This window comes from Triturus cristatus, chromosome 10 (assembly GCF_964204655.1).
Source record: "Triturus cristatus chromosome 10, aTriCri1.1, whole genome shotgun sequence".
In the NCBI taxonomy this organism is placed as follows: Eukaryota; Metazoa; Chordata; class Amphibia; order Caudata; family Salamandridae; genus Triturus; species Triturus cristatus.
The window spans coordinates 428,837,738-428,850,814 of NC_140593.1; the positions used below are offsets into that span (position 1 = coordinate 428,837,738).

A 13,077-nucleotide genomic window follows, 5' to 3' on the forward strand; every position below is an offset into this window, starting at 1 on the left:
TCGATTTGTAGCAGACACTCTATAGCTGATGCTTGTTATGATACTTCATACATAACAAAATCTGAGAAGACAGAGATGAACGATGTGTGGGAAGAGATCTCAGCTGAAAAGTCTTTAACAAAACAATTGTACAGTTTCAGTTTGAAGATGCTTTCACACAGGGAAATTGAATCCTATGAATGTTGCAATTGACTGAGTTCTGCTAGTTTATATTCTAAGTTGAAAGGAATTATTTGGGCAAGTCTAGGCCTAGTATCAACTCAAAACAGAATTTTGAAATCTTTTCCAGAAATTCAATACCTTGCCAAATTTGAGCCCAATACTACAGACACTGTAAAAACAAACGTGTTGGAAACATACTATCCAAAAAGGAGTGTACATCTTAAAAATGTTAGTCGCTATGAAGTACCCCAGTACTACACTTACAGAAACAATGTGAAAGAAAATGTTTATGGTGGTAAATTTGCTGCTGTCGGTTGCAATGAGTGTTTGGTGTGACATAGCAAATGCATTCTAATTAACCATATAAAACTGAGTTTGCAGACTGCTGAAATAAGAGACTTTCTATATTTGGCACTTTTGCTGCTGCTTAAACCTTGGTGTTGTGAAACAGAATTATTGGGAGAGGATGACTGCTATGGAGACTCTTTCAATGCTGCAAAGGATGGCATTGAGTGCTCATTGTTTGAAAACTTCTTGAAAATGTTGAATGATGAATTTCAACAGAAAGATACCATTTCTGCTGAGGTGGCTAAGGAGAGTTCGCAAACTAGCCAAAGTTAAGCTCCTCAAAGTCAGGACCCACTTGGACAGTCAATAATTTTGCAACTGAGGGCAACAGATAAAATGGAACACTAGGGTGCCACTGTATTTCTAAATGGTAAGTTACAAGCAAAACTGAATTCATTAGAAAAATGTGTTTCACAAACTGCAGGATTGGAGAAATGTTTAAGCCTATGCAAAAACTGTAGGATGATTTTGTGCCAACATTTCAATGCTGAAGAAGGTTTGGTTAATGGTGTTATAGGTAAAGTTGTGGACTTTATTAAGTGTGCCTTTTGAGAGATTAGTGATGAAAGCTTCACAAAATAATGTATGCCAAATTTGTCAAACAGATCTACTGTCGACTTTACAAGTAGCAAGACCTGGCAAGTATGTCATGTTAATGCTACAGAGTAGATGGCAGTAAATTAGATACTGAGATTATTAACTTTTAAAGCATTACAAATATCTATTTCTGGTAAAACATACTCTATTATCAGTATCATTTTGTTTTCATGAAGGAGTTTGTATTAGATCTGGTCATTACACTGTCTATGTAAAATGTAGAAGATGATGGAAAGTATGTAATGATAGCAGCCTTAAATTCAGGCCAAAGATTGCCCTAGAAATCACCAAATTCCTATCTTTTGTTTTTGGAAATGCGGAGAGGGACAGTTGTATAAATGGAATAGTCTAGTTATTGCAGATGCATTATCAGAATGTATGGTATCCTGTGGCCTTCCAAGGGCAGTGTCTTTATAAGGCTTTGCCTATGCTAGTATGCCTTATTTATCTAGTAGTGCTACTGTAGCACTTCTAATGATGAAGTTCTCATTTTCAGCATATGTATATATATGTCCTTTGTTTCTTTGGATTAGTACTGCAAGTTTAGATAAAAGGATCATTTAAAAAAATTGTAGTATATGCAATGATTGTGCTGCTTATTTGCTGTGGCATACTGTACAATTGTGTTTATTTTATACAGTCCATATGATTGTTTTTTTCCTCAGTGTTCAAGGATGTTTGTTTATACGGCACATCATTTATGCTGCGTATGTATAAAGTGTGAGAACAGTAAAAAAGGGAAAATAAAATGTTGTTTTTTATTATAACATTGTGCATGGTAAATGTGTAGTCATTTATTGCTATTAAAGTTAATTTATTGTTTTATATATTGCAATACTAATTCGTATTTGTTTGATTTTCTTTTTTATACAGAGGAATGGCACCATCTATTGGAGTAATGTAGTTTACAAATTAGTTCTTCCAGCGTTGTTCCATTAAATTACATTGTGAGTAAGGCGCCCACTTGCAGTCCCATACAGCCACTCATACACCCACTCACACACCTATACAGACACTAACTTCTCACATACCCACACAATCATTCAGAGGCCCACTTGCACACCCATGTAGATAATCACAGCTACTCACAAAACCCACACACTCACTTGTACACCCACTAAAATCCCCACACAGGCACTGTTGGACTTGGCCATTTTTGCAGGGTCATCCCTAAACTTTTTGCCTTTCTCCTGGCTTTTTTTCTGACATGGTGTTGGTGGTTTTAGGCCTCTGGGCACTTTAGCACTGCTGTCCAGTGTAAATTGTGTGCGCTCTGTGTGTTAAATATGGTAAGATTGGTCTACACCAGTTTTGGCCTATTTAATTTACCTGTCAGTCCCTTGTAAAGTGGTATCTCAAATACCCAGGGCTGGTAAATTAAATGCTACTGGTGGGCTTGTAGCGGTGATTGCGCCACCCACCAAAGTAGCCTTGCACATCTATCTCAGGCCTCTGCCATTGCAGGGCCTGTGCGCGCAGTGTTACTGCCGCTGTGATGTGGCACCTAAAGTGTGTGCCATGTCCGTGACCCCCCTTTTTACTGCCTGTCAGTCACCCCTAAGGTAGGCCCTAGCTACTCCTTTGGACAGGGTGCATTGTAGGTAAAAGATAGGACATGTACCTTAAGTGTGACATGTCCTGGTAGTGACAAACCGTCATTTTGGTTTCTCACTACTGTGGGGCTGCCCTCCCATAGGAATGCATTGGGGATTCCCTGATAACTGTTTCAGTGGTAATTCCTGATATGAGAGGCGCAGCGTGGTCAAGTTTGGTATGTTTGGAATAGTGATAATAGATGCTACGCAACGAAGTGCGCAGATTTATTATAACTATTTTAGAAATGCCACTTTTAGAAGTTGGCATTTCTGTGTGCTATGTGTCTGCCTGCCTAATGTGAATTGCATGTCTGGCTTTTAAGTGACAGGGGCTGGTGAGGTGTGTGTGGCTCCAGGAGGGGCAGGGTGAGTCAGCGCTAGGCTGAATGGGACATCTACAGTTTGAGTAGTGGGAGAAGAAGTCCCTGGTCCCTAAATAGGATGGTGTTTGCCCTAGTAAATGCTGGCCCCACCCCCCTGTGGTGTGTCTGATGGCAAACCCCCACCTAACAATAGGGAAGAGGAGCCTGGTAAACAGAGTGCTCCAGAACCAGTTGGAACTGGTTTCCCCAAGCCTTGTACTCTACAGACAAAGGAAAATGAAGTATAAATATAGGGGCTGTGACCCCATGAAGGGGTGCTGTTCTGTGCTTGCTTGGGGGGACCCTCTGCCAGGAGGAACCACCGCAGGAACCAGCTGCTGTCTCCTGGGGGTCCCTGTATGCTGGTCTGCCTGGCTGCGCTGTGGTCTCCCCAGCCCCAATGACTTGTTATTCATGCCTGCTGGATTCTTGGAGGAGCTTAGCACCTCGAGGGTGCTATATCTTGTTTCCTGGAGCCCCAGAGGCAGGGACTCCAAGACTGCCCAGGAGAAAGGAGCATGTAGCGTGGCAGCGCGGGGCTGGGACGTGCCCCGAGAGAATCCCGGCATGTGGGATTCCCCCTGCGCTGTTTCCTAGAGCGGGAGCCCAACCCGCTTGTGTGTGTGCCTTCGGGTGTTCAGCGGGAGCCTTCCCCTCATTTTGCTGATTTCAGCAGGAGCCCACCCCGCATTGCTGTACAACGAGCGGGTGCCCACCCCGCAAGTATCTTCAAATTGAGCGGGTGCCCACCCCGTGGTTTCACCAGAGAGAGCGGGTGCCCACCCCGCTTTTGTATTTCTTTTTTTTAATACGGGCGCTCACCCCGCTTTTGTATTTATTGAAAACGGGAGCCTACCCCGTATTGCCTCCGCATTGAAGAAAACACCGCCGCGCAGCCCGCTTTGACACAGAAGTCAGGCAACAGCCACCTGACCGGGGGTGGAGCTACGTGCCCTCTGGGGCGGAAGCTGCACTACGGGACTGGCGGGGCTCCCATGCCCGAGGGAGAGCCCCACGGCATCAGCTGAGGAGAAGGAGGAAGTCCTGAGACCCGCCTGGACCAGAGGAGTCTGGCCCGGTGAGAGGCGCCACGAGGAGGGAGCTTCACCCACCAGGAAATGGAGCGGAGAAGCGCGTGGGGCTGATCGGGCCATAGTGTTTGTTAAAAAGCCCAGTAGGGCTCAAGCAGGCAGTGTTGGTGCCGATCACGGGCACTAGGAGCGAGCCCCAGTGAGTGAGGCTGAAGTTTGTTGGAGCACAGAGGTGCTCCAAGAGGAATCCAAGGCCCCAGTGGGTGGGGTTGTAACAGGGGCATTTGTTGGTGCTCCCAGAGCACAATTGGTGCTTGTGCTTCCGGATCCTTCACAGCTGCGCAGCAGTTGCAGGCAGCTGCACCATGGGGGTGATTTTGTGTTCCAGAGCCCCAGAGGGGGGCTCCCACGTGCTCTGAGTGCCAGTGTTGTGCTACACAGCTGCACTGCCGTTGCGGGCAGCTGTACCGAGGGGCCTAATTGTTTATAGAAGCTCCAGTGGGAGGACCCAAGAGGTACAGTGGTCCCACAGCTCATTTTCACAGCTGCCCCGCAGAACAGTGGGCAGCTGCAACGGTTGGGGGCCAGTTCTGTTGCCAGAAAGGAGTGAGTTGCACCCTACTCACCCAGCGCATTTGCGCACCCAGGGCTTTGGGGCACATTGCTTTTTGCTGCATTGGCAGCCAGAGAACCAGTGGACGGTCCTGTATATAGTCCCGTGAATATTGCCCGTGCCAGTTGGCATAGTGTAAATGTGTGATTATGTTTCTAATGTGTTTATGACAATACAAAGGCTATTTTTTTAAATAACCTTGTGTGGAGTTCCTTTTGTGGTGTGCCTAGTGTGTTGCTGCTGTGTGTGTGTATGTTGCGCAAATGCTTTACACATTGCCTCTGGGATAAGCCTGACTGTTCGTGCCAAGCTACCAAGGGGGTGAGTAGGGGTTATCTTCAGCGTGTAACTCCCTTGCCCGGACTAGAGTGGTGGTTCTGCCTGGCTTTGGCGCAAGCCTTAGCCAACTAAAAATCCCATTTCTATCAGGCACTCACACACCCACATAGTCACTCAGACACCCACTCACATACCCATAAAGCCACTCTCACACCCACTCACAGACCCATTTATACACCCAGACATTTACATTTCCACTAACATACCCAGTCACTCACACAGGTACTGACATGCCCACACAGCTCCTCAGACATCCACTCACATACCCATAAAGCCACTCTCACACCCACCCACAGATCCACACAACCACTTACAAGTCCACTTGCACAGCCACACAGACATTTACATTCCCACTACCAAACCCATAGAGTCACTCCCATTTACACATCCACACACCTACTCACGTAGATTCATATACCCATACTTAGATGCAAAGCAAGACACTGTGCCAGGAGACAGAGGGAGCACAGCTTGTTTGAACATTTTTGCCAGGCCTTTTTTTGGTTCTTAAGTCCGGCCATGGCAAATGCATTTAAATTAAAAATTCCGGACATGTACATCCCGTATGCAAATATCATATAAGAAAAAGTTCAAATATAACTTTAGGTAGCACTCACCTTGTTTCATAACCTAAACCGAAGACCGAAGGTTCTAACTGTGTTTTCCATTCGAGTGGCTCTCTAAATACGAATGAGGTTTCTTGAACATGTCTTGTACTGAAATTCTCCACGAAAACAATAATGTGAGTTAAAATAGATTCATTTAAAGGGGTAATTTCCAGCCTGCCAGTTCCAGAACCTGCAGAAGTCCATTGAGCTGCTCTTGTCAGTGCCACTCCCATGGTATCAAATTTCCACAATGTCAGATTTAGCAGCAAAACCTGTTGAGAGATCAAAAAAAGTGTACTATATTCAAAATGGTTACATTATAAACATAAATATGGGCAACAAGTATTGCGTCGCACTTTGAATCTCACATAAACTAGTTTCCTGTCATATATCCTTCTGGCGTATAAGAGTGCAAAATTAAAAAAATACACTGCAAAGTTAATAAACTTTGCAACTTACTTAACTTGCAAACAAAGCTTACTGCAACAAAGTAGACGGAAAGGGGACAGGGTGTTTTCCCACTAAAGCGTTTTGCAACCTGAGCTCAAGAAATTCCACACAAAGGAAACAGATACAAGGGCAAACAATGGATTAGCAATGTAAATATCATGCCTGCATGTTGTTCTTGTTAGTGATATATTTTAGTACTAGTTACAGGTATGTCTTCACAAACAGTTACACAATTGGAGCAACTCATTCAAACAAGAATTGCCATTTGTTTAAACTACGTTAACTATATTGCCATTATTGATCTATAAACCTTAATTGCCGCTAGGTTCAACATTTTTATACAAAATGATACTGCTTTTTACCAATAAACACATTAGCAAAACAAGATGGAAAGATGACTGATCGGTCTCCATTACAAGTAGATAGGAACACTGTGGGGGTCATTAGTATGGCGGGCGGACTTTGTCCGCCCGACATACCCCCGGGAAATGGGACTGCCTGCAATGCATGCAGCGGTCCCGCATCTACAATTAGGATGCGCCCGCCACACTGGCAGGCGCATCCCGCATTCATGACATTGCGGCGGGCGGTGCTTTCAGCACCACCTGCAGCAATGCCACAAAAGCAAGTTGTGCCTTTCAATGCACAACGTGACAGGCACTGCGCGGTGCCTGCCACGTTGTACATTGAAATGCAGTACACCCCCCACCTCCCAGAATCCCTTGGGGCCCGCTACGGGCCCCCAATGTGGAAGACCGCCTGCCTTTCCGTGGCGGCGTTGCCACCATGGAAAGGCAACACCCCGCTGGCATCATAATATGGATGATGGCGGTGTCTACCAGACACCGCCACAATATTAACTGCTTTTCCGCCCGGCAGGAAGTCGGTCGGATTGCAGCGGGTGGGAGGAAATGTCGGGCGGATCGTCACCACCATGTGGCGATCCGCCCGACATCCTAATGGGCCTCATAGTTAGGACAGCCACATGTATGAGAAGCACACTCTAGCATGAATATTCCACACATCTGTAGTTATGAACATCAATTTCAACTACTCTGAACCACAATGGTCATTTAAAAACCCTTTGCTGACACAGCGATCAATCAAGAGTCTCCAGAGATGACGGTCAATCACTTCTATAGCTAACACGCAGGGATGGCCCATAATACAGTTAATAGTCTATCAGGTTAGGCAGAAAGATTCCACAAATTTATCTGCATACGTATAAAGCACCTCCTTAGAGAATCTTTGACCTAACGAACCACATCGTCATGCACATGTATAGGAGGCAAGGATGGTTGTTTAATCCAAGCATGGAGCCTCATCATTAGGTAACGTCATAGTCACAGACAACAACATAAATAAAGCACTAAGAAGCTAAGAAATTGGAAAGCTCTGCGCTATATATGTGAAAAGGGATCTAAAAGATCACAGCATAATATGTAAATGTAAATAGGAAGTTTAACAGTAATATCAGAACATGATTCTATTTAAAGTGTATTGAATATTTATTACATCCTCCTAACACGAATGTCAGAAAAAGAGTGAGTGAGATATTTTCAAAAAGTGGAGGCATGAAACAACACAACTAAGGAAGAAAAGATGAAAAGTCTGTGTGCCATCAACATGCAGGAAATGAGCAGACGAAATAGTACTGGCATTACTTAAATGTAACACAAGTGTAATATAAAGAACTATGCACAATACTTAGCGTTCACAAGGTCAGTGAGGGAGCCGAACCCCAATAAATAATCTGAACCCCAATCTTTAGATATCCCAAAATGTTATTTAAATATTTCGGCTCCACCATCGTCTGTCGATCTACTATCAGATACTACATTCTTCATCAGAATTACACAATTTAGCAAGATTTATAAATAAATAAATAAGTATTGGTAGCATAAAGAAGGGAGTTCTAGGTCAAAAATAAGGCAAAAAGTGGATTTTTAATACAGGAAAAGTTAAATGTGGTACAGAGAAAATATGTATGAAAAGCCAGAGAGGCTCAAAATACAGAAATCACAATATAAACGTTAAGCCATAGCACAAGCCAATCCCTACTTAACAGAAATCAAGTAACTTTTGTAAGTGTCAACCTCATAAAGAATATAGATACATCCCATAAAGAATCTAAGTCAAAGGACATAGAAAAATTAAGTCTCCAGAATCAGTAGTTTGAATGACATGCAAAATCCAACAAAAGGATCTGCCTGTTTAAGCTAAGAATAAACTTTGAACCTGACTCAAACTCAACTTAAACAGCTAAAGTCCAAGAAAGTTTATACTCAAATCACACTTTTTAAAAATAGATTCTTCAAATTTAAACATTTACATAATTTAAAAGATATTAGCACTAAACTATTTTTCAAGGTAATAGAACTCTTCCATCTTCTCCTTCAGACACCACCCTCAGTAGATGATCAACACAATATGAAACATCCCACTAACAACAGCTCACAAAATCTGCATGTCTACATCAACACTTCAAGCAAAATCGCTCTTATGAATATTTTTTTTAATTCTGTACCTTGTTATTTAATTGTTTCAATAAAGCTCTTTAAACTAAAAAAAAAGTGCTTGAAATTGATATTTTGGGTATATAGTGGAAGCTTCATTCACAATACAGTCTTTCTAATAGCATTGTACATTACTGTTAAATTTACGTAATTCATTTAATGTTCTATGGACACCAGGGGAGGAATGCCTTTGCAGCAGGATAATGATGAGAGGGGGGATGAGCAGGAGCAGGTTGAACACAACATCAGAAATTACATCCATATTAGAAATAATGGCGTGTACAAGGAAATGTGGCATAACTATAAATCTCATTATCTACCCTTCTAAATGACATAGGTCATTCATTTTAGTTGAAAAATCATAGTTCTTCGGTTCTGATTATGCATTATTAAAAAGTTTGATTTTGAGAAAAAATTTTCACACGTTAGCACATTTTTCTTATTTTGGAAAACACTACCACAAATACCCCCTCTGCTTATTTTTTAATCAACATGAAAAACCCCAAATAACTTTATTAATTAGCCATTAACTTTTCAAAGTCCTCATCTTCTTGGTTAGTTGAACTTTCTCCTCTATCTGCTTTATCTCCTGGAATATTCGATAGCCGTCAAGTTCATAATAATCCTCTGATCTCTTTCTTTTCCAGAGTCTCAAACAAAACGGTTTCTCTCCTTTTTTATTATCATATCTATTGATCATACACTGCATCAATTTGAATAGACTCAACAAAGAAATTGCACAAATCATCATTATTATCACTGGTGTTTGAATAGATGCCGAACTCCACGGCCAACACTTCTTAACCGCTCACGCACTTTCTTAAAACAACTCTCTTTTCCCTTTATCCTGGATCCTACAACCTCCCAGGCACCTGACACTTCTAAGAATTAAGGGCCAGATGTATGAATATAGCATTTTGCAATTCCCTAATTGCGAATCACAAGGATTTGCAATTAGGGAATCGCAAAATGCAATGTATGAAGGTGTATAGTACACCTTTTGGGATTCCTACAAGGTCGCAAATCGCTCCACCTCATGTATATTAATGAGGTTGGTCGCAATTTCCGACCCCCTAGGAATTACAAAAATGACAGAAATGGTGGCCTGCTGAGGAGGACTGCTTACTTTGAGTAGTTCAAGAATTAGACCAAAGAGGCCCATATATTGATAGAGAGGTCAATGCTCATGCCATTTCATTTCTGATTGATACAGGGGCTATCCAATGGAGAATTGTACAAGACCTCGGAAAGATTAATAAAATAGTGGTTCCTTGCTGTTCAGTGTTACTGAATCCAGTTGTAATACTGTTTCACATCCTGGCAGGGACAGAATGATGCACAGTGATTGACTTGTGTCGAGCATTATTTTCAGTTCCATTGCATTAGTTTTTGAATAAAGTATTTGTTTGGTGTTCGACCCCAAAGGATAAACAGAGAGTCCTTCAATTTTCTCCTAGATCCCTAAAAAGGATTTTGAAGGTTTAAAATTATCTTTTAATTCAGTTCTACTGTAATACAAAGACAACCTCTTGTTGCCATCTAAAACAAAAGAAGATTGTAAGTTTGATTCTATTGTTCTGTTGACTCATTTGTCAGAAAATAGACATAAAGCTTACCCAACAAAAATGCAATATTGTGAGAAGGAAGTTATCAATCTTGGACATTATGTAGAAAAAGGGGTACAAATGGTGTCAAAAGAATGAATTTCTGCAATCTGAAATTGAGTCCCTCTACTACTCAAAGAGAATTTCCGTTGTTTTTAGTAACGATAACATGTAATGATATTTAAGATTCGGTACCGTTCGATAACAAGAGCCTTGAATCGTGCAATAAACTAAAAGAGAGTTAGGGCCAGTTGTACAAAGGAAAATTACATGCAATTTTCCTCTGGGCCATGTACTAACACTATTTTGCGAGTCACAAATAATTTGTGATTTGCAAAATAGTGTTTTGCGACTCACTATTAGGAAGGGGTGTTTCCCTCCTAATAGCGACTCACAAGCCACTCACAATTTACCATCCACTTCAAGAGGTTGGTAATGCAGTCGCAAATGGGAAGGGGTCCCCATGGGACCCCTTCCCTTTTGCAAATGCAGGGGAAAATATTTTTTAGGGGCAGGCAGTGGTCCCAGGGACCACTACCTGCCCTTACAAAGTGAAATGAAAATATTTCTTTTTTTTTTTTAATGCATCCCGTTTTCCTTTAAGGAAAACGGGTTGCATTTAAAAACATAAACTGCTTTATTGAAAAGCAGTTTCCCAGACATAGAGGTCTGCTGAGCCCAGCAGGCCACCATCCCTGGGAGAGCCAGCCATTCCCAATTGGGTCGCAAATTGCGAGTGCCTCATTAATATTCACGAGGCTCGCATTTTTCAACCCCATTGGGAATCTCAATCAGTGTCTCTGACACTGCTGTACATTGCAAATTGCGACTCGCAATTGTTACTTGCAATCGAGTGCAAATTGCGAGCCACAATTTACACTGGTTGTACATCTGGCCCCAGGTGTCTCACACACACACACACACACACGCACACACACACACACACACACTGGGATGCCTGATTACAATATGATTTCTTTACCTAGTTTGCCATGACAAAAATGGTTGTGCACTATCTATACTTGCACAGAAACATGGAGGACTCATGCATCCAATTGACTGTCTCTCAAGAGTGTTGGATTCAGTTGCTGTAAGGATGTGTAAAATCAGTTGCAGCAGTTGGTTTGCCAATGGAACATAGGGGCCCATTATGATGGCAGGCGGACACTGTAACGGTACATGGGACCGACTGCCAGTGGTGTGATGGTCCCTCTGTGCCCATTAGGATGCCGGTCGCATCCTGCATTGTGGCGGGCAGTGCTATAAGCAGCACCCGCCACAATGTCAAAAATGCATGTTGTGCATTGGCATGCACAAAATGCCAGGCACCGCGTGGTGCCTGCCACCTTGTGAATGCCAATGTAGAGGGGTAATGATATTTAAGATTCGGTACCGTTTGATAACAAGAGCCTTGAATCGTTCAAGAAACTAAAAGAGAGTTAGGGCCAGTTGTACAACGGAAAATGACATGCAATTTTCCTCTGGGCCATGTACTAACACTATTTTGTGAGTCACAAATAATTTGTGACTCGCCAAATAGTGTTTTGCTACTCACTATTAGGAAGGGGTGTTCCCCTCCTAATAGCGACTCACAAGCCATGTACGGATGTTTTGCGACTGCAAATACGGTCGCAAAACACTCACAATTTACCACCCTCTTCGAGAGGGTGGTAATGCAGTCGGAAATCGGAAAGGGGTCCCCATGGGGCCCCTTCCCTTTTGCAAATGCAGGTGAAAATATTTTTTAGGGGCAGGAAGTGGTCCCAGGGACCACTACCTGCCCTTACAAAGTTAAACGAAAATGTTTCGTTTTTTTTTAAATGCATCAAAAAAACTGCTTTATTGGAAAGCAGTTTCCCAGACATGGAGGTCTGCTGAGCGCAGCAGGCAACCATCCTTGGGAGGGCCAGCCATTCCCAATGGGGTCGCAAATTGCGAGTGCCTCATTAATATTCATGAGGCTCACATTTTTTGACCCCATTGGGAATCTCAATCAGTGTCTCTGACACTGTACATTGCAAATTGTGACTCGCAATTTGTGACTTGCAATCGAGTGCAAATTGCAAGCCACAATTTACACTGGTTGTACATCTGGCCCCAGGTGTCTTACACACACACTTGGGATGCCGGATTACAGTATGATTTCTTTACCTATTGTGCACTATCTATACTTGCACAGAAACATGGAGGACTCATGCATCCAATTGCCTGTCTCTCAAGAGTGTTGGGTTCAGTTGCTGTAAGGATGTGTAAAATCAGTTGCAGCAGTTGGTTTGGCAATGAAACATAGGGGCCCATTACGATGGTGGGTGGACACTGTTACGGTAAATGGGACCGACCGCCAGAGGTGCGCCGGTCCCGCTGTGCCCATTACGGTACGACCGCCACCCTGGCGGTCGAATCCCGCAAATTTAACATTGTGGCGGGCAGTGCTATATGCAGCACCCGCCACAATGTCAAAAATGCATGTTGTGCATTGGCATGCACAACGTGCCAGGCACCGAGTGGTGCCTGCCACCTTGTGAAAGCCAATGTAGAGGGGTACCATGGGTACCCCCAAGTGCAGCCCCCTATCTCCCCACAACCTGGGGGCCCGCAACGGGCCCCAAAAGTAAACTCCGCATGCCTTTCCATGGCCGATTCTCCACCATGGAAATGCATGCACACTGCACACATCATAATATGGATGGCGGTGCCTGCAAGGGACCTCCACCATATAATGGGCCTTTTCCGCCCGGCAGAATCGCGACGATTGCCTGCCAGCGGAAAAGCGGAGGACGGTCTTTCCGTCTGCCGCGGTACCCCCGCCATGTTAATGTGGTGGGGGTAAATGGTGTCCGGCAGGGAGTTTT

At 43.3% G+C, this 13,077-nt stretch overlaps 1 protein-coding gene across 2 annotated transcripts in view; it reads right to left on the minus strand.

Moving 5' to 3' along the window:
• Positions 1-13,077, minus strand: part of ODAD2 (outer dynein arm docking complex subunit 2) — a 1,108,894-nt gene that overhangs the window by 1,021,516 nt on the left and 74,301 nt on the right. For both annotated transcript variants that reach the window (XM_085631770.1, XM_085631771.1), the window contains exon 2: positions 5,665-5,927. In XM_085631770.1, the coding sequence (XP_085487896.1) occupies positions 5,665-5,888 (224 nt within the window). In that variant the 5' untranslated portion in view covers positions 5,889-5,927. The remainder of the gene's footprint in view (positions 1-5,664; positions 5,928-13,077) is intronic.